Source organism: Stegostoma tigrinum, chromosome 7 (genome assembly GCF_030684315.1).
Source record: "Stegostoma tigrinum isolate sSteTig4 chromosome 7, sSteTig4.hap1, whole genome shotgun sequence".
NCBI lineage: Eukaryota > Metazoa > Chordata > Chondrichthyes > Orectolobiformes > Stegostomatidae > Stegostoma > Stegostoma tigrinum.
Genome location: NC_081360.1, coordinates 50,948,238 through 50,975,155, shown reverse-complemented (window position 1 = coordinate 50,975,155; position 26,918 = coordinate 50,948,238). Strand labels below are relative to the sequence as shown.

Below are 26,918 nucleotides of genomic sequence, written 5' to 3'. Positions count from 1 at the left end.
GGGAAACTGAAAGAGTCCAGAATTAGAGGAGCAGAAATATCGCAGACAGATTTGGAGTTGGAGGAGTTTACAGAATTAGGGAGGGACATTGTTTGAAGGCAAGGGTCAAGAGTTTCCGCCACCCCCACCAAGGGCTGTTTTAAGGGCAAAGTTTGGATTTTGGGACACAATGTTTTTGTTTTCAGGGACTTGTTTTTCATTCTTACTGCCTAATTCATTACATATAAAAACTGAAATTGTTGGAGCTCCAGTTCTGAAGAAGGGTCACTGGGCTTGTAACATTAACTCTGTTTTCTCTCCATTGATGCTGCCAGACATGCTGAGTTTCTCCAGCAAATTCCAGTTTTTGTTTCATATATCCAAAATCTGTGTTCTTTGTTCTAATTTCTTGGGTGACACAGTCATGGAATAATAATACCTTTCCAATTTGAGTTGACATAAAGGATACATGGACCCATCGATGCACAAGTAAAATAATTCATCATATCTTCAAAAATTATCAAGCCTCAATTGTATCTGAAGTCACAACATGAGGAAAATATATGTCACAGAATTTAAACCAACATAAGAAAACAGGTTTAAGTTAGCAACAGGCATTTTTCAAAATGTCTGACGTGTTTAATTACTGAGAAAAAACCTTGCATATATCTTCCACAGACTGGTAAGAACACAGCTAGTTTGTCTTTTGCAAAAGTGCAATGCTGCAAGTTTTTTATAAGGGAGTTATTCCCTGTTTTACTCTATATTGTATTTCAACCTCAAAATTAATATTAACAATTGACAGTGTCTGTTACAAAAGCAGCTGCTCCATCACAAACCCCCCCAATGCAGCTTTTAGCCAGAGATTTCACACTCATTTTCATGAAATTCATTATTTCAGTGATTTCAAAGTTTTCCTGACTCCCGGTTAGTCAAGTATTCCTTTGTTGACAGGTTTGAAACTCCCTCTCTTGTATAGCCTTCCTCACAAAATCCCCTCCTGTTGTTGTTTTCCTCTTATCCGCCTTGCAGCTCCCGCTGACCCCCTCCCCTTGCCTACACCCGCACTCTTCTTGTAACCTCCATTATTTTGCCCTCACCCCTCTTGCAGTTGCCTTCTCGCCTGGAAGATGCCCTCCCACCCTTTTAGGCCTCGGCTTAACAAAAGGAACCCCCAGTGACCAACTCAACACCCCCACTTCAAATGGCTCACTGCTCCTCCAAATCAGTGCATGTATCAGCAGTGAAGATAAGAGAGAACCAGCCTGAGATAGCAAAAGTAGCCCCTCTCAGATTCTAGCATTCCCTTCCTCTAATTGGTCACCCCTACAACTGAAATTTCCTGGTGAAGTTAACCCTGTCAAAAGGATAGAGGTACGTTGGAAAGGAAATATGAAGAGCGCACATTGTTTGTCAGATGCGGTTCAAAAGCAGAATCTCACAATACCAGGAAGTCTGAAACAAGTTTATAAAATTTCTAAATACTAACAGTGATGAGATCCAGCACTTTGACAGCGGCTTGGCTACCATCTTTCGTATTCGAAACTCTGTAGACTTTTCCATAGGTTCCTTTTCCAATTGTCTGTACAATTTCCCAGATATTTGTGGGATCTGGCAATGTCTCAAGTCCGATCATGTTGGTATTTTGGAAGGATCCATAAAACAATTTCCTGGAAGAACAAATATAAAGTGTTAATATCTCAGCCTTAAAGCTGTTAACTGTTCATATTGCTATTGTTCGTCTCGATGTGATTCAGAAACAGCTTATCTTTAGAAACAAGGTAAACTTATTAACGTAATTAAAGGCAGAATTTCCCTCTTCACCAGCTAGTTAGCAAAAAAACATATCCCCATAGATGCATGCTGCCTCAAACTCATTGGAGTGCTAAATGGCTGGCAGCAAGATTTCTAACTCCCACTCAGGATTGACTGGCAGCTCCATAGTTCCAGCAGTACCACAGAATGATGGTCACTGCTGGAACTGCATGCAGTCAATCCTCAAATTTCTCAGGTTTTAGAAGATCTATAGCCAAGGAGGAGGTAAATGTAAGGGTTTTGCAGTAGGGACAGGAGGGGAGGCCTTGGAGCAAGAGATGGTTAGGGGTTCTTGATGTAAAGGCTGGGCTATTTTAGGAGGCTGTATAGGGGTGACGGTGGGGGTTGGTGGGGGTATGGTGGAGGCAGGTGGAGAGGTGATGCAGAAAATATCACCAAACTAGAAAACGGACCACTGAGGAAAATGCAGGATGATCTACTGGACTGATACACCAACTTGGCCTATCCACATGCCACACACCGCTAAGATTTAAGGCAGCATGGAGAAGGTCATTAATTCACCCTGGCTTCACCCCACCATTATGATTGAGAACATGTTAGGGATGGGAAAACTTCTCAGGGAAATGTTTGGGCCCCACGCACCTGCAAACCAAGTAGCAGGGGCCCTTTAAATTTTAATCCAAGTTTAAAAGATAGTGTTGTATTCTGCAATTCACCATTCTGATTAACACCTCCCAAAAATTCAAATCTATAAAAGTTTAGATTAGATTAGATTCCCTACAGTGCGGAAACAGGCCCTTCGGCCCAACAAGTCCACACCACCCCTTGAAGCATCCCACCCAGACCCATCCCCCATAACCCACACCTGAACACTATGGGCAATTTAGCACGGTCGATCCATCTAGCCTGCACATCTTTGGACTGTGGGAGGAAACCGGAGCACCCGAAGGAAACCCACGCAGGCACGGGGAGAATGTGCAAACTCCACACAGACAGTCGCCCGAGGCTGGAATTGGACCCGGGTCCCTGGCACTGTGAGGCTGCAGTGCTAACCACTGAGCCACCGTTTATCACGAATATTGCAAATTCAAAAGCAAAATACTGTGGGTGTGTGAAATCTGAATTGAAAGATTATTTAAAATGATAAAGGGTTCAAAAAGACAAATATAGAGAAACTATTTCTGACAGTGGGATAATCAAAGGAAAGAACATAGGATATAGAACAGCAGTAGATCAAATGACCTACTCCAGAAAATATGATCATGCCCAATTAGCTTCAACCACATTTTCTTGCCCACCCCCCTCACCTCTGTGATTCATTGAGAAACCAAAAGTATCTCAGGCTTAAACATATCGAATGAAGCATTTGCAGCTGTCTGACATTAGAAATTCAATCCAAAACCAAAATAATTCCAATTCAATCACTGAGCTCCAGTATGCAGATGATCTGTACACTCAATCAAGCTGAATTCATGGTCAACTCCTTCAACAGCGCTTGAGAAAAACACCTAAAAAACCCAAAGGCCTCTTCCAAGCAGCTCCCAAATAAAAGCCTAAGAACTAGGAGCAGGAATAGGCCATTCAGTTCCTTGAGCCGTTACATCAGTAGGATCATGACTATTCTCCTCTCAGCCTCAGCTTCACTTTCCTGCCACTTCCCATAGCTCTTCAACACATTACTAATTAAAAATCTGTCTCTGTCCTCAACCTAAATGCCCTGACATCCACCGCACTCTAGGATAGTGAATGTGATGGAATACTTTCCACTTGTCTGGATGAGTGCAGCTCCAATGACTTGCAGGAATCTCATCATCATCTAGGTCAAAGCAGCCCTTTTGATTGGTACCCCATTGCCACTTTAAATATTCATTACTTCCATCGCCAACACAGAGTAACAGCATGTATCGTCTGCAAGATACACTGCAGAAACACACCAAGACCCTGATATGTTGTGAGGATACAGAATTCATGGTTTCTCATGATTCACTAGTCACTGGGCAGGTTACAGGTCAGTAGAAATAATTTCTCCTATCAACATCACCAAGATGAATACGATCGCAGTTCCCAAGGATACAGTGCCTGCAATAAGCTGAACAACTTTCTAACAGGGCAGTAGGAGGTCATAAGAATGTTAGGGACATATGTTAGTCATGCTGGCAGGGAGTATCAGTTGTCATAGGGTGTAACAAAGGGATAAATGATAATTAAGTAGTATGGATGTATCTGGAAACTTTGGTAAGGTTTCCAAAATTATAATAATTTGCTGCATTCTCAATAATTTGGTCATTATAAAGGGATCAGGCATTCCAAACACAAAATGTTGAGCCTAATGTCCCACTCAAGATAAAATAGTCTCTTAAGTGAGTTGGTTCCAGCAACAGAAAATATTGGATAAGCAGGAAGACATGGTTAACAGCTTTGAATAGAGTGTCATTCATTATACCTTGATGATAGCTTTTACTAATTTGTAGCATGACTATAAATGTTGTCTCAGAGAGAGTACAATTAAAAACATGAATAGTCATCTAGAACATTACAGGAACCTGCCCTGGAAACTGTTATACTGCTGTCAGATGATCTGCCAGATGTTTCCCAAGGCAATTTGAAAAGAGCTAAATTGCACAGAACCTCAAGAAATTGGCAACTTTCACAGTCCCAGTTGTTCCAATCCAAACGCTGCATGAAATAGCAATGGTACAGCAGGATCCTTTCTGCAGCTGAGCATTAAACTTTAAAATGGTATAGCTGGCATGACTGCAAAAGTACATGTCACAATCATCCTAGAAATGCACACCTCTGGGGTCATTCCATGCATGCAAACTAATATCCTCACCAAAATCCCAACTGGTATAGTCAGCACCAGAACTTTACGTCTGAGACACAGACACCTGTTTGTAGGTACAATCTCATATCTGGCAGCGAAAAAGCAGGCCATATGAAGTCAAATTTCAAGCCAAAATGTGAAAATGAAACTGCAGAAGAGAAGAGCAGTTGGGATGCCTGAAAAGTCCACCATTTTCCTCAAGTCGAGGATTCCCCACCACCATGGTTGGCAGGGTCTTTAGTAGTGCCCATTCCCTTCACTCCTTTTGTTCCCTCCCCACAGCTGATAAGGTCCCAGAGTTCTTACTTTTCATCTCTCCAGCATCTGCATCCAAAGGATCATAATCTGGCATTTCTGCTACCTCCAGCAGGATGTCACCAGACACATATTCCCCTCCTCATTCTCATCAGCATTTTGCAGGGATCATTCCCTCTTAAATACTCTCGTCCACTCCTTCTCCACTCCCAATATTTCCCCATGCCTCCTTCCCATGCAATCACAAAAGGTGCAATATTCGCACCTTTACCTCCTTCCTCACTAACCAAGGCTTTGGACACACCTTCTATGTGAAGCAGTAATTCATCTGCATTTCACTCAATCTCCTCCACTGTATGCACTGCTCACGTTGTCTCTCCTACTCTGGGAAGACAAAATGCAGACTGGGTGGCCGCTTTGGTGAACACCTGCATTCTGTCAGCAAAAACGATCCCAAACTTGCAGTTGTTTGACATTCCAACACCACTAGCATGCTCCCTTGCCAACATTTCTGTTTGGGCCTGCTGCAGTGTTCCGTGAGGCTCAGCACAAGCTGGAAGAACGGCATCCTATCTTGCACATGGGCGCTCTGCAGCCTTCAGGACTTAATACAGAGTTCAATAACTTTACAAACTGGACACTTTCTTCCCTGTCTTTTACCCACCCCACACCCCAGGCTCCATCATAATATTAGCTGCTTTCGGCATAGCCAACCAATTCTCATCTGCTCATTGTCCTCAATCAACTTATTTCCTTTCCTCGTTTCGTATCAACCATCCCTTTGTCTACTTTACCGTGTCTCTCTTTCTCTCTCTCTCTCTCTCACTGGGTTCTGACTCCACCCATCTGTTCACTCCTTTTCATCCCCCAACCTGCCATCATCACATTTACCACCTTTCCCAGGCTACTGTAAGTTCTGAAGAAGGATCAATGGTCTTGAAATATGAACTCGGCTTTCTCTCCATAGATGTTGCCAGACCTGCTGAGTTTCGCCAGCAATTTCTGTTTTTGTTGCAGAAGAGGAAGACACAGTTACATTATTGTCTTCCTGGTAAAATATTGATGACAGATCTTCAAGAACGTGCAAATAAAACGGCAGGCTCTATAAACACACACATACATATCCCTCCCACTAGCTAATGATATGTGATGAAAGTCCATCTGTAATGCACGTGACTCTGCCTTTTGTTAATTCTGCTAGCATTTCTCCATGTTTTCCAAAGCCCAGAGCATGAGAAGAATTCCAAGAAAATGAAATCTGTAAGTTGCTTAAAAGAAAAGTTAGGAAGTGCCACGAGGAGAAAAGAAATAAAATAGGTAAGTGTGTAAAAAAAAAGTTTGACAAGCAAACCAATGCTTTAATATGAAACAAGAAACAGAACATCCAAAATGAAAATGCACTAAATTAGCCATTCTAAAGCAAGTAAATACGCAACTCAATTTCTAAAATCACAACATAAATTTCTAAATGGGTTAGTAAATTTGTAGACGACACTAAAGTCAGTGGAGTTGTGGATAGTGACGAAGGATGCTGCAGGTTGCAGAGAGACATAGATAAGCTGCAGAGCTGGGCTGAGAGGTGGCAAATGGAGTTTAATGCAGACAAGTGTGAGGTGATGCACTTTGGTAGGAGTAACCGGAAGGCAAAGTACTGGGCTAATGGTAAGATTCTTAGCAGTGTAGATGAGCAGAGAGATCTCGGTGTCCATGTACACAGATCCTTGAAAGTTGCCACCCAGGTTGACAGGGCTGTTAAGAAGGCATACAGTGTTTCAGCTTTTATTAATAGAGGGATCGAGTTCCGGAACCAAGAGGTTATGGTGAAGCTGTACAAAACTCTGGTGCGGCCGCACTTGGAGTATTGTGTACAGTTCTGGTCACCGCATTATAAGAAGGATGTGGAAGCTTTGGAAAGGGTGCAGAGGAGATTTACTAGGATGTTGCCATGTATGGAGGGAAGGTCTTACGAGGAAAGGCTGAGGGACTTGAGGCTGTTTTCATTACAGAGAAGAAGGTTGAGAGGTGACTTAATTGAAACATATAAAATAATTAGAGGGTTAGATAGGGTGGATAGGGAGAACCTTTTTCCTAGGATGGTGACAGCGAGCACAAGGGGGCATAGCTTTAAATTGAGGGGTGAAAGATATAGGACAGATGTCAGAGGTGGTTTCTTTACTCAGAGAGTAGTAAGGGAATTGAACGCTTTGCCTGCAACGGTAGTAGATTCGCCAACTTTGGGTACATTTAAGTCGTCATTGGATAAGCATATGGACGTACATGGAATAGTGTAGGTTAGATGGGCTTGAGATCGGTATGACAGGTCAGCACAGCATCGAGGGCCGAAGGGCCTGTACTGTGCTGTAATGTTCTATGTTCTATGTAAATGTGGCAGGATTTACTTATCTGCAAAGGTGTCATCACTTACTACGGAAAAGCTGTATGAAATGAAAGGTAGTGATCCCAGTGAGTGTAATTTAGGAATCTGTAATGAATGTTGACTGCAGAGTCACCATGTCTCCAACAGCAGAATTGCCATCTGATTGCCAAAAAACCTCCATGCATGATTTCAGGGATGATTAACTATTAGACCAATCCAGGATTTTCCAAACATTTTCATACACCTCACGTGCTTGCCAGTGGATTGTACAAAGAATGCACTTCACCTATGGAAACATCTAAAAATTAATGGCTCAGTTTTAAAAAACTGACGGGCTTTGTCTAAACTACTCATAAACCTACAACATACAGTAGCATGTCCAAATCATTCCATCACTGGCAACTTTGTTTAGTTAAGAAACACACAATAATATTTGGGCAGAAGGAACTAGAATTTGCAGCATCTACAAACTGATCTCACTCGTGGACTTTTTGTTGATGCTGTGATGGTTGCGATTGTACTGCAGTAAATAGTCAACCAGCAGTATGGAAACATCACCTTCTCAGTGTCCTCATTATCCACAGCATTTATCATAAATCTCTGAAATCAGCACTCATTGAACGTTTACAACAAATGCACAAGGTGATTCAACAAAAACATTACCACATGGTATACATAGAGCAAAAGTCTCACAAATTGTTAACAGAGATAAAGATTTCAGTCCTCCCCCGTTTGAAGTAATTTAAAGGCTTTTAGATTTAACATACGTTATTCTATCCAAATTCTTTGACTAGCTTGTAATGCTTGTGTATATGTGTCAGTGCCTGGTCGAGGCTTGGTCCAATGAGAAGCAACATTGAATATCAGATTATCTACTGTGGTGACTTTGAAGATGGAGAAAAAGATGCTGACTATATTCATATCACAGAACTGCAAGCCTTTTTGAGGCTCGGGAATGCAGCTTTGGAAGAAAGTATGCATGGTAACGGAGACATGTCTGGAAAAAATGGACTCAATTACAGACTACAAGTATTCTGCTACAAGCGTTCGGAGCTTTTAAATAATTGCTGGTCCTTCTAGGATTACTTTTTGTAAAGGAAACTAAATGGAACTCTTAAAAACAAAACGATGGAGAAATTTAGCAATCTGGCAGCATTCGTGAAGAGAGAAACAAATTTAACGTTTCAAGTTCAATGTGAGTTCTTCAGAGCTCAAAAGAAATGAAAAATTTTAAATGGAAATATGATCCTTTTACTTGTAAGTTTAAAACGAGAACATTATGAATGAAGCTGAAGGCTATGGATTAAATGTATGTCAATTTTGAATTTATTATTATTTGCTCTTAGAATATATGCTACAGCAACCAATGTAGAAGTGTGGATTGGGCTGGATGGGGTAGTTAAGCCTTTCCTTTTCTCAAGGGCATTCATGAAGCTTTTGTAATATCAACTTTCATTGTCACCTTTCTGATGTCAGTCTAGAAATGACTTCATTTATTGATTCAAATTCCGTATACGGTAGGATTTGAATTCATGATGCTTTATTAAATTACTAGTCCAGTGTCATCCACAGTAGGTTACTGTAACATTAAAAGAACATTAACATGAACAGCTTTTCAATAATTTAATTGTAAATTTTAAAACAATGTCAGATTTGTCATTTTAAACATTTAAATTTGCATTCAATAAAAATAATTAATTAACCAAGTTTATCACATTTACTGACCATTGCAGAAAGACAAACATTGCTATTTGAAAATGCTGCAAATAAGCCTGTTTAGTACTGTAAGCAACTTAACACATGTACTTATAGATTCAAAAATTGAATGCAACATGAGAGCCTCGTTACAATAAAGTCACAATAAAGTGGCGGTTATACAGCTAAAATGCCCTCATCTTCTATACAATGACATGCCCATAATTTAGCTGCCATGCAAAGGAAGGAATATGAAAATAGTTGTCATATAAAATTACTATCTTGTTGGCTTCATTACACAATGCTTACCTAAGAGGTTACAAGTGCAGAACTATTTTTAGCAGTAGAGTTATTTATTGCTGCGTATGAAATATCAGAAATATCAACATTAACAGATGAACTATATTGATCAAAAATTGAATAAGTAAATTTACTAAGGTATTTGCATTGCAAGACTTTTACTTTACAGGATCAACTGATTTGGTCACCTGCATCAGGATTAAAAGGGGTATGTACCAGCAATGCCTTAACAAAAGAATTTGAAGTTCTTGTCTGATCAGCTAAACTCTAAATAATTGATAACTTGCTTTAATCCTAAATTTGTAATGAAGGCACACTGAAGAATTTCATGTGTTAAACTACACACTAAGGTTTGACCAGATATGATTTTTAAAGTGCGCTAAAGACCATCAATTTTCCATATTTAAGATTAGGTATTCAATGTAGGAGTCAATAATTAGTGCCACAAACCCCTTTTAATCCTGAGAGAGGAATGAGGGCCTTGCGGTATTGTCACTGAACTAATAGTCCAGGTAGTGTTCTGGGGATCTGGGTTCAAATTCCACCATGGCATATGGCAGAACAAAAATAAATATTCATTAAAAATAAGGAATTAAAAATATCTAATGAGGACTATGAGTCCTTTGTAAGAAAAACACAACTGGTCCATTAATGCCCTTTAAAAGGAGGGCCATCAAATGTAGTCTAATCACCTGCCCTCTAAAGCAGTGTAGCAAGCAAGAAAGTAAAAAGAATAAGACTTCGTGCACCAATTGGAATAGACGAAAGCACCAGAAACAACATCAACAAACACAGTCCAGTCGCTCTGAAAAGTCCTCCTTACTAACATCTGGAGGCTACTGCCAAAACTGGGAGAGCTGTCTCACAGACTCATTAAGCAACAGCTGACATAGTCATACTTACAGAATCATAGCCTACAATAGCATCACCATGATAATGGGAACTGCAGATGCTGGAGAATCCAAGATAATAAAATGTGAGGCTGGATGAACACAGCACGCCAAGCAGCATCTCAGGAGCACAAAAGCTGATGTTTCGGGCCTAAACCCTTCATCAGAGAGGATCATCACCATCGTTGGTTATGTCCTGTTCCCAAAGCACGAGGTGACAGTGTAGTGCTATACAGTTGGAAGGGAGCAGCCCTAGGAGTTCTCAACATTGACTCCAGACTATGAAATTTCATGCAATCAGGTCTCACATGGGAAAGAAACCTCCAGGTCAATACCACATAAATCCCACTTGGTTGATGAATCAATATTCTATGTCAATAAACACTTGGAAGAAACAGAGACTTCAGTAAAAGCACAGAGGTTGTACACTGGGTGGGGGTACTTCAACATCCACCACCAAGAATGGCTTGGCAGCTGCAATGCTGACTGAATTGGACAGGGTCTGCAGCAGGTGATGAGGGAACTAACAAGAGGGAAAAAAAGATCACATTTGATAGTTATCCACAATAATAATGCTAAGAATGAGAAGTGTGACAGCCACACAGTCTTGTGGAGTCCACATCCAATCTTGAGATTCAGAATACCCTCCATTGTGCTGTGTGGGATGTCACAGTGCTAAAATGGGATAGATTTCAAACAGATCTAGCATCTCAAGGCTGGGCATCCATGGAGCCTTTAGGCCATTAGCAGCAACCAAACTGTACTCCAACACAATGTGAAATCATATGGGCTAGCATATTTCCTCACTTTACCACTGCCATCAAGCCAGGGGATCAACCCTGAATCAAAGATGAATGGAAGAGGACAAGACAAGAGTAGTGCCAGGCACAACTAAAAATGAGGTTTCAACCTGGTGAAGCTACACAACCGGACTACTTGTGCGTCAAACATTATAAACGGCAAGTGCTAGACAAAGCTAAGAAGTTCTACAACCAGACAGGTATAAGTTGTCATGAATGGTGGTGGACAAGCAAACAACTCATTGGAGGAGGAAGCTCCACAAACATCTTCATCCTGAAATGATGTCATAGCCCAGTGCATCAGCACAAAAGATAAGGCTAAAGTATTTGCAATCATCTTCAGCCAGAAGTGCCAACTGAACATACCTCAGCCACCACCAGCAGTTCCAAGCACCTCAGATGACAGTCTTCAGCCAATTTAGTTCATTCCATGCAATGTCAAGAAATGCATAAAGACACTGGACATTGAAAAGCCTAAGAACCCTGACAATGTTATGGCGATAATACTGAAAACTTGTGCTCCAGAACTTACTGCACTCCTTGCTAAGCTGTTCCAGTATGACTACAACACTGGCATCTACCCAGCAATGTGAAAAAGTACTCAGCTATGTCCTGTATACAAAAAGCAGGAGGTTGAGGGGTGACATTGTCGAAGTTTATAAAATCAAGAGGGACACAGATAAGGTGAATAGCAAAGGTCTTTTCCCGAAAGTGGGGGAATTCACCAATAGGGGGTATATTTTTAAGGTTAGATGGGAAAGTTTTAAAATGGACATGGCAGGCAACTTTTATTTTACACAGAATGGTTTGAGTGAAATGAACTGCCAGAGGAAGAGGTGGATAAGACATTTGGATTAGTACATGAACAGATAAGGTTCGGAGAGATATGAGCCAAACACAGCCAAGGAGAGGTCACCCTGTTGGGAGTTTTCTATAGGCCTCCGAATAGTTCCAGAGATGTAGAGGAAAGGATAGCAAAGATGATTCTCGATAGGAGCGAGAGAGACAGAGTAGTTGTCATGAGGGACTTCAACTTTCCAAATATTGACTGGGAACACTATAGTTCGAGTACTATAGAAAGGTCAGTTTTTGTCCAGAGTGTGCAGGACGGCTTCCTGACACAGTATGTAGATCGGCCAACAACGGGTGAAGCCACATTAGATTTGGTACTGGGTAATAAGTCCGGCCAGGTGTTAGATTTGGAAGTAGGTGAACACTTTGGTGATAGCAATCACAATTCAGTTATGTTTACTTTCGTGATGGAAAGAGATAGGTGTATACCACTGGGCAAGAGTTATAGCTGGGGGAAAGGCAATTACGATGAGATTAGGTAAGATTTAGGGAGCATAGAATGGGGAAGGAAACTGCAGGAGATGGGCACATTAGAAATGTGGAGCTTATTCAAGGCAAAGCTCCTGTGTGTCCTAGATAAATATGTACCTGTCAGGCAGGGAGGAAGCTGTAGAGTGCGGGAGCCGTGGTTTACGAAGGAGGTGGAATCTCTGGTCAAGAGGAAGAAGAAGGCTTATGTTAGGATGAGATGTGAAGGCTCAGTTAGGGCAATGACGGCTACGAGGTAGCCAGGAAAGACCTAAAGAGAGAGCTCAGAAGAGCCAGGAGGAGACATGAGAAGTTGTTGGCGGATAGGATCAGGGTAAAACCTAAGGCTTTCTATAGGTGTTTAAGGAATGAAAGAATGACGAAAGTAAGATTAGGCCCAATCAAGGATAGTAGTGCTAAGTTGTGTGTGGAGTCAGATGAGATAGGGGAAGCACTAAATCAATATTTTTCAACAGTATTCACTCTAGAAAACGACAATGTTGTCAAGGAAAATACTGAGATACAGGCTACTAGCCTAGGTGGGATTGGGGTTTACAAGGAAGAGGTATTAGAAATCCTACAGAGGGTGAAGATAGATAAGTCCCCTGGGCTGGATGGGATTTATCCTCGGATCCTCTGGGAAGCCAGGGAGGAGATTGCCGAGCCTTTGGCATTGATCTTTAACTTGTCATTGTCTACAGGAATCGTGCCAGACGACTGGAGGATAGCAAATGTGGTTCCCCTGTTCAAGAAGGGGAGTAGAGACAACCCTGGTAATTATAGACCAGTGAGCCTTACCTCAGTTGTTGGTAAAGTGTTGGAAAAGGTTATAAGGGATAGGATTTATAATCATCTAGAAAAGAATAAATTGATTAGGGATAGTCAGAACGGTTTTGTGAAGGGAAGGTCGTGCCTCACAAACCTTATTGAGTTCTTTGAGAAGGTGAACAAACAGGTAGATGAGAGTAAACCGGTTGATGTGGTGTATATGGATTTCAGCAAGGTGTTCGATAAGATTCCCCACAGTAGGCTATTGTACAAAATGTGGAGGAATGGAATTGTGGGAGATATAGCAGTCTGGATCGGAAATTGGCTTGCTGAAAGAAGACAGAGGGTGGTAGTTGATGGGAAATGTTCATCCTGGAGACCAGTTACTAGTGGTGTACCGCAAGGGTCGGTGTTGGGTCCACTGCTGTTTGTCATTTTTATAAATGACCTGGATGAGGGCGTAGAAGGATGGCTTAGTAAATTTGCAGACGACACTAAGGTCGGTGGAGTTGTGGATAGTGACGAAGGATGCTGTAGGTTGCAGAGAGACATAGATAAGCTGCAGAGCTGGGCTGAGAGGTGGCAAATGGAGTTTAATGCAGACAAGTGTGAGGTGATGCACTTTGGTCGGAGTAACAGGAAGGCAAAGTACTGGGCTAATGGTAAGATTCTTAGCAGTGTAGATGAGCAGAGAGATCTCGGTGTCCATGTACACAGATCCTTGAAAGTTGCCACCCAGGTTGACAGGGCTGTTAAGAAAGCATACAATGTTTTAGCTTTTATTAATAGAGGGATCGAGTTCCGGAACCAAAAGGTTATGGTGAAGCTGTACAAAACTCTGGTGCGGCCACACTTGGAGTATTGTGTACAGTTCTGGTCACCGCATTGTAAGGAGGACGTGGAAGCTTTGGAAAGGGTGCAGAGGAGATTTACTAGGATGTTGCCAGGTATGGAGGGAAGGTCTTACGAGGAAAGTCTGAGAGACTTGAGGCTGTTTTCATTACAGAGAAGAAGGTTGAGAGGTGACTTAATTGAAACATATAAAATAATTAGAGGGTTAGATAGGGTGGATAGGGAAAGCCTTTTTCCTAGGATGGTGACAGCCAGCACGAGGGGGCATAGCTTTAAATTGAGGGGTGAAAGATATAGGACAGATGTCAGAGGTAGTTTCTTTACTCAGAGAGTAGTAAGGGAATTGAATGCTTTGCCTGCAACGGTAGTAGATTCACCAACTTTAGGTACATTTAAGTTGTCATTGGACAAGCATATGGACGTACATGGAATAGTGTAGGTTAGATGGGCTTGAGATCGGTGTGACAGGTCGGCACAACATCGAGGGCCGAAGGGCCTGTACTGTGCTGTAATGTTCTATGTTCTATGTTCTAAGTGGAACTAGTTTAGTTTGAGAACATGGTCAGGTGGACTAGTTGGACTGAAGGGTCTGTTTCCATGCTGTATGACTCCATAACTCCAACAGTAAACTGACAGAGGTGTCTTCAACAATGCTATCAAGCAGCATCTGCTTAGTGATAATCTGCTCACTGGCATTCAGTTTGAGTCCCTATCAGGGCCACTCAGCTCCTGACCACGTTACTGCCTTGGTCTAAACATGTACGAAGGAAAATAGTTGTGGTTGTGGGACGTCAGTCATCTCAGCTCCATGACATCTCTGTAGGGCTTCCTTAGAGTACTGTCCTTGACCCAACTGTTTCAATGACTTTCCCATCATTATAAAGGTCAGAAGTGGGGAGGTACACTGATGGCTGCACAAATGTATAACACCATTCAGATGTTGGAAATCCGATACAACCAAAATACTGGAGAAACTCTAAACAAAACAAAAACAAAGAACTGTGAATTCTGGAAATCAAAACCAAAAGCAGATTGCTGGAAAAACTCTGCAAGTCTGGCAGCATCGTTGGAGATAGCAGAGTTAATTTTATGGTTTCAGTGACTCTTGTTTAGAACACTGAACTCAAAACATTAACTCTGCTTTCTCTCTACAGATGCTACCAGAGCTGATGAGATTTTCCAGTAATTTCTTTGTATTTGCTGGAGACACTCAGCAGGTCTGGCAGTATTCGTGGAATAAGAATGCAAATTAATGTTCAGTCCAAAACGACTCTTCAGAACAGTTTTTCTGAAGAAGTCACAATGGACTCAAAACATTAATTCTGTTTCTCTCTCTCAGATGCTTTGACACCAGCTGCATTTCTCTAATATTTACTGTGTTTGTTCCAGTGTAACTAACTTGGAGTTCCTTAAAGAGTTCACAGAGAGGGTTGAAGACAGTATTGCAATTAATGTGATGCGTTTTCCAAACAGTGTTCCATGCACAGCCACACATCAGATTTGCAATAAAAGCTACAGCTCATAGAATAAAAGAGACATTAACAACATGGATACAAAACTGGCCAAGTGACAGGACACCGCAAAGGTTACAGCTACAGAAAATATCAGAGAAACTTAGCCGGTTTGGCACTGATGAAAAGAGAAATAGAGTTAATGTTTCAAGTCTGATATGCCTCTGCTTCAGAACTGATTTGTTTTTCCTTCATTCATTAACGGAATGAGGGTGTCTCTGACCAGGTGGCATTTATTGTCCAAGCTTAATTGCCTGGAGGGCAGTTCAGAGTCCACCACATTGCTGTCGGTCTGGAGTCACATGTAGGCCAGGCCAGGCAGTTTTCTTCCCTAAATGACATTTGTGAACCAGGTGGGTTTTTCCTGACAATTGGCGATGAATTCATGGTGATCGTTAGATTCAGAATTCCAGATATTTTACTGAATTCAAATTCCACCATCTAGCGTGGTGGGATTTGAACCTGGGTCCCAGAATGTTACCTGGGTCTCTGGATTAATAGTTCAGCAATATTACCACTAGGCCTTTGCTCCCCCCCCCCCCCACCAACTAACTGTAACTACTAATGAATATTGTTCAGGCTTGAGATCAGTGGCATTGCTTTCTGATTCCTTTTCTGTACTTCCATTTGTTGACAGGCGTTCTTGAAGAATGGTGTCCCATCATACACTAGCTTCCTCTGAGCCAGTTTTTTTTCTTCTGAATGAGGATCAATGCATGGGAAACATGTGTGTTTCATTTCTTAAAGGAAGCCTTCAGGGAGCCTTTGAACACTTCCTTGTGCTCTCCTTTCATTCGAGTACCTTCCTTGAGCTGGGCAAAGATGATTTGCTCTGGCAGTTTGAACTCAGATATCCTAAGTACATGATTGGCCCATTGGAGTTGGTTTCCGACAACCATGGCCTTAACAATGGTGCTATTAGCTGTGTCAAGCATGTTGAAGTTAGTCTGCCTGTCCTCCCAGCTACAGTGGAGAATCTGTCTCAAACAGCATGAATGATACTTCGAGGGTCTTGGGGTATCGTTTATACACAGTCCAAGTTTCGAACCGATATTCAAGAATTGGAATGCTGTCTTATGCACAAGGATTTTGTTTTCTGCACAATGTCACTGAAGATTATCATCCTCAGACATCTAAGTAGACATCAAATGGTGGTGCTCACAGATTGTAAGCAATGCTGAATCTCTGCAGCAATGTCAGCCTTGCCAGTTAAGAGAAATTTTTCACATTTGGGAGAACTTTTCCATTGATCTCAATGAAGGGATGGACAGAAACTTGTCTTGGGACATGTTGATAAAGGATTTGAGACTTTGAGGCTGAAGGTGAAACCAATTCTTTGGTATGTTTCCATGATGGCACTAGGAGTAATTGTAACAGTAGTAATTGTGATGAAAGAAGAAACTTTAGCGAGTAGTTTGGGATTGGAATGCTCTGTCTGGAAGTATGATGAGGACAGGTTCAATTGTGATGCTCAATAGGGCACTGGATGATTGTTTCAACGGAAGCAATATGCAGCGTTTTATCAAAAGGGGAGGAGAATGACACCAATTCATGCAACTCATTCAAAAAGCCAATGCAGACACAATGAATTGAACCATAATAATTCCATGATTGTCAATTACTCAAATCTTTATTTTCCCCATAAACCAGCCCAAATAACTCGAATAAGATGCTACAATTTGCAGCTGAACAGTCTAGGCAGCCCAACTCATTGTCACCTAATTTGGCCGTTTGAAATGTTTCCAATGGCAGTGTCACGATTACAAGATTGTTGGGGCTTGTGCAGCTAAGGTTAGTAAAGCTCTCCTAATGTGTTGGTATCCAACTGCTCTGGCAGCTAAGGGTGCTATTTCTCCTCTTCTACTTGCTTTCTAGGTGATGATCATTAAGGCTGGTCACTAATAATGGCAGAGTTGCAGAGAAAACAACAGATAGAAGGGATATCAGCAATGGATTACAGCAATCCTCTAGAACGGCCCAGACAGCATAAGCATTTCTTGACTATGCTGATTGCAATACCAATTATCTGGTTATGTCTGAATTCCTGCAAGGAAGCATAATTCATGCTCATACAGGAAAACCTTCATCACCCAGTAACTCCCAAAAAGTTGCTTACCTACTTAAAATAAACTTGACACAGGCAATTGGCACTGATGATTGAGTTAAGGCTATTATTAATAGAATATCATTTCGTCGCTAATGTACAAAATATGCATTGAGGACACGGACTCCTGATTGAGAACAATGTCAAGGTGTTTCCCTATTCATATATATGGACAATACACAGTAATGTGTATGCAATATATAGCACTTTGCTGAGATGGGGTAATCAGCCATGTAACTGAAGCCATGACTCTTGACTTTGTTCTGCCTAAAGCGGAGTTAGAGGGAAGTGGCGTACAGAACCTTCAAAACCTCTGGTTCACAGTAGAATTATGTATCAATGTGTCAATGATGTCATTTGCTGCTGGCTCAAAGGACCGGTAATAAAGAGGTTAATGGTCATGGCAGTATTGTCGATACCGCAGTATAAATCTTGCAGTGCATCTGCAGTAGGTAACATACATCAGTGACGGCCTCCTTGGTGAAACAAACAAAATGTTGTTTTTCAGTAATGTTACCATCACTGAAGTATTTCCCGAAGACCCAGAGTAGATATGGCTCCCTATGCATAGCCCTCCTCCTCTTCCTCACTCTGTTCTACTTCCAACCCCAGTAATGCCTTCCTTGTTATTTCCCATTGTCCATTATCTAACAGCATCTTCCCAATGCAATTACAGATGGACAATAAACGCTGTCTAGCAATGACATCCACGCCTATGAATGAATACAAAAAGGTCTGCTGTGGTGTGACTTTAGAAGTGTCCACTCCAGAGGGCTATGGAAGCTCAGAGAAACTGATAGATTTCTGGATACTAATGACACTAAGAGAAATGGACATAACTCAGGAAAGTGGCACTGATATAGATGTTCTGCCTTGATCTCATGAAGCAGGCTCAACGGCCTGATGGTTTGCTCCTGTCCCTATGTCACTGCCATTCATAGGCTCTGACTGAATTTTTAAAACAATTATCTGAGGTTATGGACATCACTGGTTAGGCCAGTGTTTATTGACCATGCCTACGTGGTCTTGAGAAGGTGGTGGTGAGCTGCCATCATGAACTATTGCAATCCATTTACAGTCAGTAGACCCACAAAGCTGTTGGAGAGGAATTTCCAGGATTTTGATCCAGCAACACTACAGGAACAGCGATATTTTCCAAGTAAGGATGGTGCACAACTTGAAGGAGGAAATTACGACACTTGTACCTCTAGACAGTAATGGTTGAGATTTGGAAGGTGCTGCCTAAAGAACTTCGGTAAATTTCTGCTGTGCATCTTGTAGATGGTACAAACAGTGCTGCTATTGACTTGGAAGTAGTAGCTCATTTTATACAAACAAATTTCATTCAGTATGGGTTCATTTATTGAGAAGGTCATGGGGAGAAATGTTTGTAAAAGCACAAATAGGAAAGCACTTTATATTACAGATTCTGAAAATTTGAAATAATCTGATGATAGGTCACCCTTAGAACAAGTTAACCTGCAGTGTATTTCCAATATCTGTTGCTTTTATTGCACCACTACTAAGGCTGCCCCTTCTATCTGAATAATTACATCAATGCTGATAACAGAACAGGAAATTCTTGACAAAGACATTTATTTCGCAAGTAAAATAGACCAGTTAACAAAAACAATAGTAGTATTAAGTCTAAATGTTCTCCATTTGTGGAAAAAAAGTTATACTTCATATCAGAAAACAAGATGTAGAGCTGGACAAACACAGCAGGCCAAGCAGCATCTCAGGAGCACAAAAGCTGATGTTTTGGGCTTAGACCCTTCATCAGACAGGGGGATGGGGAGAGGGAACTGGAATAAATAGGGAGAGAGGGGGAGGCGGACCGAAGATGGAGAGTAAAGAAGATAGGTGGAGAGAGTATAGGTGGGGAGGTAGGGAGGGGATAGGTCAGTCCAGGGAAGACGGACAGGTCAAGGAGGTGGGATGAGGTTAGTAGGTAGATGGGGGTGCGGCTTGGGGTGGGAGGAAGGGATGGGTGAGAGGAAGAACCGGTTAGGGAGGCAGAGACAGGTTGGACTGGTTTTGGGATGCTGTGGGTGGGGGGGGGGGGGGGGGGGGGGGGAGGAAAGAGCTGGGCTGGTTGTGTGGTGCAGTGGGGCGAGGGGACGAACTGGGCTGGTTTAGGGATGCAGTAGGGGAAGGGGAGATTTTGAAACTGGTGAAGTCCACATTGATACCATTAGGCTGCAGGGTTCCCAGGCGGAATATGAGTTGCTGTTCCTGCAACCTTCGGGTGGCATCATTGTGGCAGTGCAGGAGGCCCGTGATGGACATGTCATCTAGAGAATGGGAGGGGGAGTGGAAATGGAAATGGTTTGCGACTGGGAGGTGCAGTTGTTTGTTGCGAACTGAGCGGAGGTGTTCTGCAAAGCGGTCTCCAAGCCTCCGCTTGGTTTCCCCAATGTAGAGGAAGCCGCACCGGGTACAATGGATGCAGTATTCCATCCCCTATTCCCAATTCCTCCGCCTCCGCCGCATCTGCTCCCACGATAAGACATTCCACTCCCGCACATCCCAGATGTCCAAGTTCTTTAAGGACCGCAACTTTCCCCCCACAGTGATCGAGAACGCCCTTGACCGCGTCTCCCGTATTTCCCGCAACACATCCCTCACACCCCGCCCCCGCCACAACCGCCCTAAAAGGATCCCCCTCGTTCTCACACACCACCCTACCAACCTCCGGATACAACGCATCATCCTCCGACACTTTCGCCATTTACAATCCGACCCCACCACCCAAGACATTTTTCCATCCCCACGCTTGTCTGCTTTCCGGAGAGACCACTCTCTCCGTGACTCCCTTGTTCGCTCCACACTGCCCTCCAACCCCACCACACCCGGCACCTTCCCCTGCAACCGCAGGAAATGCTACACTTGCCCCCACACCTCCTCCCTCACCCCTATCCCAGGCCCCAAGATGACATTCCACATTAAGCAGAGGTTCACCTGCACATCTGCCAATGTGGTATACTGCATCCACTGTACCCGGTGTGGCTTCCTCTACATTGGGGAAACCAAGCAGAGGCTTGGGGACCGCTTTGCAGAACACCTCCGCTCAGTTCGCAACAAACAACTGCACCTCCCAGTCGCAAACCATTTCCACTCCCCCTACCATTCTCTAGATGACATGTCCATCATGGGCCTCCTGCACTGCCACAATGATGCCACCCGAAGGTTGCAGGAACAGCAACTCATATTCTGCCTGGGAACCCTGCAGCCTAATGGTATCAATGTGGACTTCACCAGTTTCAAAATCTCCCCTTCCCCTACTGCATCCCTAAACCAGCCCAGTTCGTCCCCTCCCCCCACTGCACCACACAACCAGCCCAGCTCTTCCCCCCCACCCACTGCATCCCAAAGCCAATCCAACCTGTCTCTGCCTCCCTAACCGGTTCTTCCTCTCACCCATCCCTTCCTCCCACCCCAAGCCGCTCCCCCATCTACCTACTAACCTCATCCCACCTCCTTGACCTGTCCGTCTTCCCCGGACTGACCTATCCCCTCCCTACCTCCCCACCTATACTCTCTCCACCTATCTTCTTTACTCTCCATCTTCGGTCCGCCTCCCCCTCTCTCCCTATTTATTGCAGTTCCCTCTCCCCATCCCCCTGTCTGATGAAGGGTCTAGGCCCGAAACGTCAGCTTTTGTGCTCCTGAGATGCTGCTTGGCCTGCTGTGTTCATCCATCCTCACATTTTATTATCTTGGAATTCTCCAGCATCTGCAGTTCCCATTATCTCGGGTCTAGTCCTATTGTTGTTTTGTTAAAAATGTAACACAATGCAATAAAACAGTTCTTTTTAAAGTGTTGCTTTTAGTGAAGGTTATTTTGATTAGGAATGAAATACAATTCAAAGCATCTTAGTTGCCACGGTAATCATTTGGCCAACTTGCATGAGATCAAACGATAAAAATAATTATAGATAATGGGAACTGCAGATGCTGGAGAATCTGAGATAACAAAGTGTGGAGCTGGATGAACACAACAGGCCAAGCAGCATCTTAGGAGCACAAAAGTTGACCCTGAAGGGTCTAGGCCCAAAACGTCAGCTTTTGTGCTCCTAAGATGCTGCTTGGCCTGCTGTGTTCATCCAGCTTCACACTTTGTTATAAAAGTAACTAGCTGTCTGTAATTAAGATTAAAATATCCCTCAAATTTAATTTCTACATATTAGGATTTGCTTAATGAAAACAAAGTACTGCAGGATATTTTTAAAGAACTTACATATTTCTACAGCCACTGAAAATAGTTTTGTGTGATTTTGCATTATCATTTTCGAGCATGTAAACAAATATTAGAAGCATAGCATTAGAAAAATTATGATAAAAAGACATCAATCTTACAATCCAGCACTGCTTCCTTTCAATTATTGCCCATTCCACAACTTGTAATGTAAAACCCAATTTGTGTTGAAACAAGGCAAGACATCAGTTCTGTGATAACGAGAACGGTCTAGGTCTGAAACGTGAGCTTTTCTGCTCGGCCTGCTGTGCTCATCCAGCTCCACACTTTGTTACATTGGTTCTGGTTCTGGTTCTGGTTCCGGTTCCAGTATAGGATACATGTGAACTATTTAATTCCACACTTTCAATTCCAGCAATTCTTACTGAAGGTGATTTTCTGATTGATTTAGCAACCAAACTCATTAGTAACCTGCAAAAGTATTAATGTTATTATCAAACTAAATATTGGTTTTTACTGCACTTCATTATCTGGCTAAAAGGATATCAAGTTACGTCTAGGAGTTATTCCTGACACAAAATGATTTAGTAATATGAAATGTGTACTTTAAAATACTTTATCTTTTTGCAAACAGACACACTTATATCTCAGATCAAACTAATTTAATTCTAATCTTAAAATGAGTTCAACTTAATTGGTTTTGTCGTGGGAAAATTCTGCCACCTCCCTTCTCCAAGATCTGTTGTGAGATATACATATACAAACAGCAAAAATTGGGAGTTCATGAAACATAACCAATGAAGAATGTCCCACACAGTAAACAAAATAAATGTGGAAGTATTTTGAAAAGTACAATGTACATTCTGTTCACTTGGAGCTTTTGTACATATTTGTACAAACAGAGGTGTATGCTAAAGTCCACAGAATCAGTCTTACAAAAAAGGAAGACATCATTTGCTCATACAGTTAAGTCTGCGTTTGAATAACTATCACATTGGGCTCAAAATGTTCACATTTTTTCTCTCCACAGATGTTGCCAGACCTGATGAGTTCCTCCAGCATTTGATTTCCAGTAAAGTTTGTAATCCTATGGAGATAATGCTGTAAGGCATGCACTGGTTCCTTGTTACATTTGGCATTGACTATCTGACTGAAGGCTTTGCATTCCTGCAGTTATTATTAGAATGTGGGATTACTGGTTGCATTAAGACATTAATGGTTTTCTGTTCTGTAGTTTAGAGTATTAACTAATAATAATTAATATTTAGTCAATACTCTTTGCAGTTTGTATGTTACTGAAGAAGTTAAAATACCTGATACCTTGTGCTATTCCTTCAGTTTGGACACGGGGAATTCTATGTGAATAAAGGAAAAGAGTGTATGTGCAAAAGCGAGACACACACAGAAAGGAGTGACAGTGAAACAAGCAATGTTGCTCACTTTCACAGCTACAGCGTATTTGTGTATATGATTTCTTGTGTTCATTTATAAGTTTTATTTTTTCTTCTAATACCTGTGATATTATGAACTTCAAAACTTCAATAACCCTTCAGGAGATTGAAAGAAGCAGTAGTAACGGTGGAATAAACTATTACAGCACAAGGACAAACTTATACAGGAATTGAAAGCAATTAGCCATGACTGGGAGAAGGAGGAGTCAAAGCAACATGAACAAAACTGTTTTGACAACTGTTTGATAACTGGCCACTTCATGCCATAAAGACAACTGATTGCCCTGCAGAAGAATTTAAGGAGTGTACTGCAGGAATGCAAAGCCTTCAGTCAGACAGTCAATGCCAAATGTAACAAGGAGCCAGAAAAGTACTTCTGATAAGCTGCAGACTTGATGGTTTCAGAAGAATAGCCAATAATTTGCATGTTACAATCTAAAGGATCCTTAATATTGTAACACCGTAGACCTGAAAAATGAAAATCTGTATAATCTGCATGACAGTGCAGCAGCAGAACTTCAAAGAACAACACTGTACAAGGATCAAACCCTAGACATTCCAGAAACATACCCTGTTGGTTGGAAATGTAGTTAAATTCCACCATTAATAAGGTAATAGCCAAGTTGAGTTCTAAAGCTTACCTTGCTTACTTGAGGGGTTTTATTTTGTTGCTACATGCAATATAGTTTAAAATCATTGTTTCAGTACTTGATTGTCTGTGATATTTCTTAATGAGCCACTGTGATTAAAGGTAATTAGTGGCAGTTTATCTACAACTCATCCACTTTCTGGGCCTGGTTTACAAGTCCACAAATAACTGCTGGGACAATAATGTCTAAACTAAGTTAAATCCTCTGGTGTATTCATCCAATAAATGATTACATTTTGAAACAGGGAATTGTGGTAGATAGAGTAATGATTTTTATGAACAGTTTCTCGTACAGGCGTACTTGCCTAAATGCATGGAGTTTAGGTTGTTGCATACACAATTTTCTTTATTCTTAAATAAAACATTTACGGGTGCAAAAAATGTTGAGAATTGTTAATCCAGAATAGTTCGACATTCCAGGCCTAGAATTTACATTAATATCAGCCACTAGAAGAGCAGAGTGGGTTTGAGTGGGAGCGGCATGAGTAAAGGCAAACTGTTTAACTGTGTTTTCGTGTTTCGAAAGAATGCAAAAAAGAAATCCTACTCTAAAGTGAGGCAATTCTCATGCTTTGGACAAAGTACTGCATCCATCACAATCTCAGTGGCAAGGAGAGAACTCAAAACTAAATCAGCAGTGATTCACAGGAAGAAAACACACTAACAATCAATATTAAGGCATTTCAACTCAGCCTAGATTCAAGATTGCTATTGCTGGAAGCATCTTCTACAAGATGGGGTACTGTTATATTCTCTATTGTATTGGAGAGAGTACCTCATAGAACATAGAACAGTACAGCACAGAACAGGCCCTTCAGCCCACAATGTTGTGCCGACCATTGATCCTCATGTATGCACCCTCAAATTTCTGTGACCATATGCATGTCCAGCAGTCTCTTAAATGACCCCAATGACCTTGCTTCCACAACTGCTGCTGGCAACGCATTCCATGCTCTCACAACTCTCTGTGTAAATAGAGAAATCTCCATTTCCAGCTAATCAATTTCAGAATGGAGAAAAATGTGGCAAATCTAGTTGTTATTAGCCTTACTATTTGTCCTGGGTAAGTGACAGTGAGTTTTCATTGCAATTCACTGCAGTCAATGCATTGGGTGTGTTTTTTATCATCCAACCTTGTGCCTTGGGCAGGAGATTCCAGCACTTTAGTCAGCGATGACGGAAAAGATATATTCCTTTTAAGTTCATTTGATAACTTCAAGATGATACTTATGTTGCTATCACTTCTAGGAGGTGGAAGTGACAGATTGGATGTTACGAAAGAAGTCTAGGTCAGTGATTGCAATGCATCATATAGATAGACACAGCAAGCGTACCAGGTACTTAAAGAGACAGCTTTGCATATGACCAAACTTCTTGAGTTCTGTTGAAACTATGTTCATCCAGGCAGCGAGAAGGTATTCCATCACACTCCTGTTTGTTACTTGCAAACGATGGAGATGCTTAGGGAATCAGGAGGTGAGTCATTTACTGTGAAATATCTACTGTCTGATCAGCAGTCACCATCAAAGCACTAAATGGATATACTAATGTTCTCTAGTCTTATAAACAAATCAATTGCACCTTCATTATTCAAGAGAAGCTACCCCCAAGAGTTTTAAACATCTTAAGTATGCTCCATTTAATTTTCTCTCCTCCACTAAATAGTTATATTTCCATAATTTTGCTACCAAATTTGAGATGGCTATTACAAAGAAATGAACTCCTATTTCCATAGCACCATTTACATTTACAGGATGTGTTAACTTATCTCACTTTGTATTAACTATGGAGGCAGTCATCATTATAATTTTGGGAAACAGGACAGTTATTGCATAGAGCAAAATTTCTTCAACCAGTAATGAGACAGTTAACCAGTTGGTCCGTTTTTCGGATATTGGCTGAGAGATTTACATTGGATAAGATACTCTCACCTTCTGCAGAATAATCGTGCAAGCCTACATTTGTTTCAGAATAACTACCAGCAAAAATATTACAGGATATTACTAAATAGTCTTGCAAATAAATCAGTGCAGAATTCAGAAAAACTGTGCACAGTACCGCACTGAAAGGTCAGGAGTAGGAGTGGGCCTGTTATGTCCTGCTCTGCCATTCAATCAGATCAGATTGTGATCTTAACTCCACTTTTCTGACTGTTCCACATAAACCTTCCTTTGTCAATTAAAAGTATCTATCTCTGCTTAGCAGTTCTAACAATGCATTCTCCAAAACTGAAAGTATCTAAACATTAATGACCTTCAAGAAATTTTTCCTCATTTGTTTTAAAGTAATAATTCCATTATGTTCTCTAGTTCCAGATTCCGTCATGAGCAGAAACATCCTTTCAGGATCTGATTTCTTAAGAAGGGTCTCGAATCGAAGCGTCAAACTTTCCTGCTCCTCTGATGCTGCCTGGCCTGCTATGTTCCTCCAGCTCCACATCTCCAGCACCTGCAGTTCTAACTATCTGTCAGCAGCTACCTTGCTAAAACCCCTGAATATTACATACTCAGTAAGATCACCACTCATTCATTCTGCTGACCTCCAATAATTGCAGACAACCTGATCAACTTTTCTTCATAAGAAACTCCCTTTATCCAAACTTCAACCTAGTGAACCGTCTCCAAACCGTTTCCATTATTCTAGAATGAAGACGTTTCAAATTAAGGCAACCGGTATCTGATGGAGATGATGTGAATAGAACGTATAAAAAAAGGATATTTTAATACTCCACATTTGACTTCCCTGCTGTACTGTTTTAAACTAACTACAGACTTGTGGACAACATTTGAGATGAGTTAGAGGAGCAAAACAAAAACAATCAAGAAATTAATTCCCTTAAAAACAGGAAAAAAGTGACTAAAATACAACAACGCCCAGAACATTTGCGAAATGCACCTGTGAAGTTTGCTGACTGTTAAGCCTCACACATTAAACAAGTGAGTTGCGGATTCCTCTTGCGCTACCGGATGGCGGTCACCATTCAGAGACTGGGAAAGGCTCCCAAGAACAGAGGTCAGACAGCAAGTAAGAAATGTGATAACACAGTGTGGAGCTGGAGGAACACAGCAGGCCAGGCGGCATCAGAGGACTACGAAAGTTGACGTTTCGGGTCAGGACCATCTGGCTCCAACATCGGCAGTTCTTACTATCTCGGAGTAAGAAATGTGAG

At 41.7% G+C, this 26,918-nt stretch overlaps 1 protein-coding gene across 12 annotated transcripts in view; it reads right to left on the bottom strand.

Moving 5' to 3' along the window:
* Positions 1–26,918, bottom strand: part of myo3b (myosin IIIB) — a 583,195-nt gene that overhangs the window by 536,091 nt on the left and 20,186 nt on the right. For 10 of the 12 annotated variants that reach the window (XM_059647251.1, XM_059647253.1, XM_059647245.1 and 7 more), the window contains exon 2: positions 1,469–1,649. In XM_059647251.1, coding sequence (XP_059503234.1) covers positions 1,469–1,615 — 147 coding nt within the window. In that variant the 5' untranslated portion in view covers positions 1,616–1,649. Of the gene's footprint in view, positions 1–1,468; positions 1,650–8,673; positions 8,787–21,810; positions 22,121–26,918 lie in introns of those variants that run through there. The other 2 variants (XM_059647249.1, XM_059647250.1) reach the window with 2 other exon arrangements.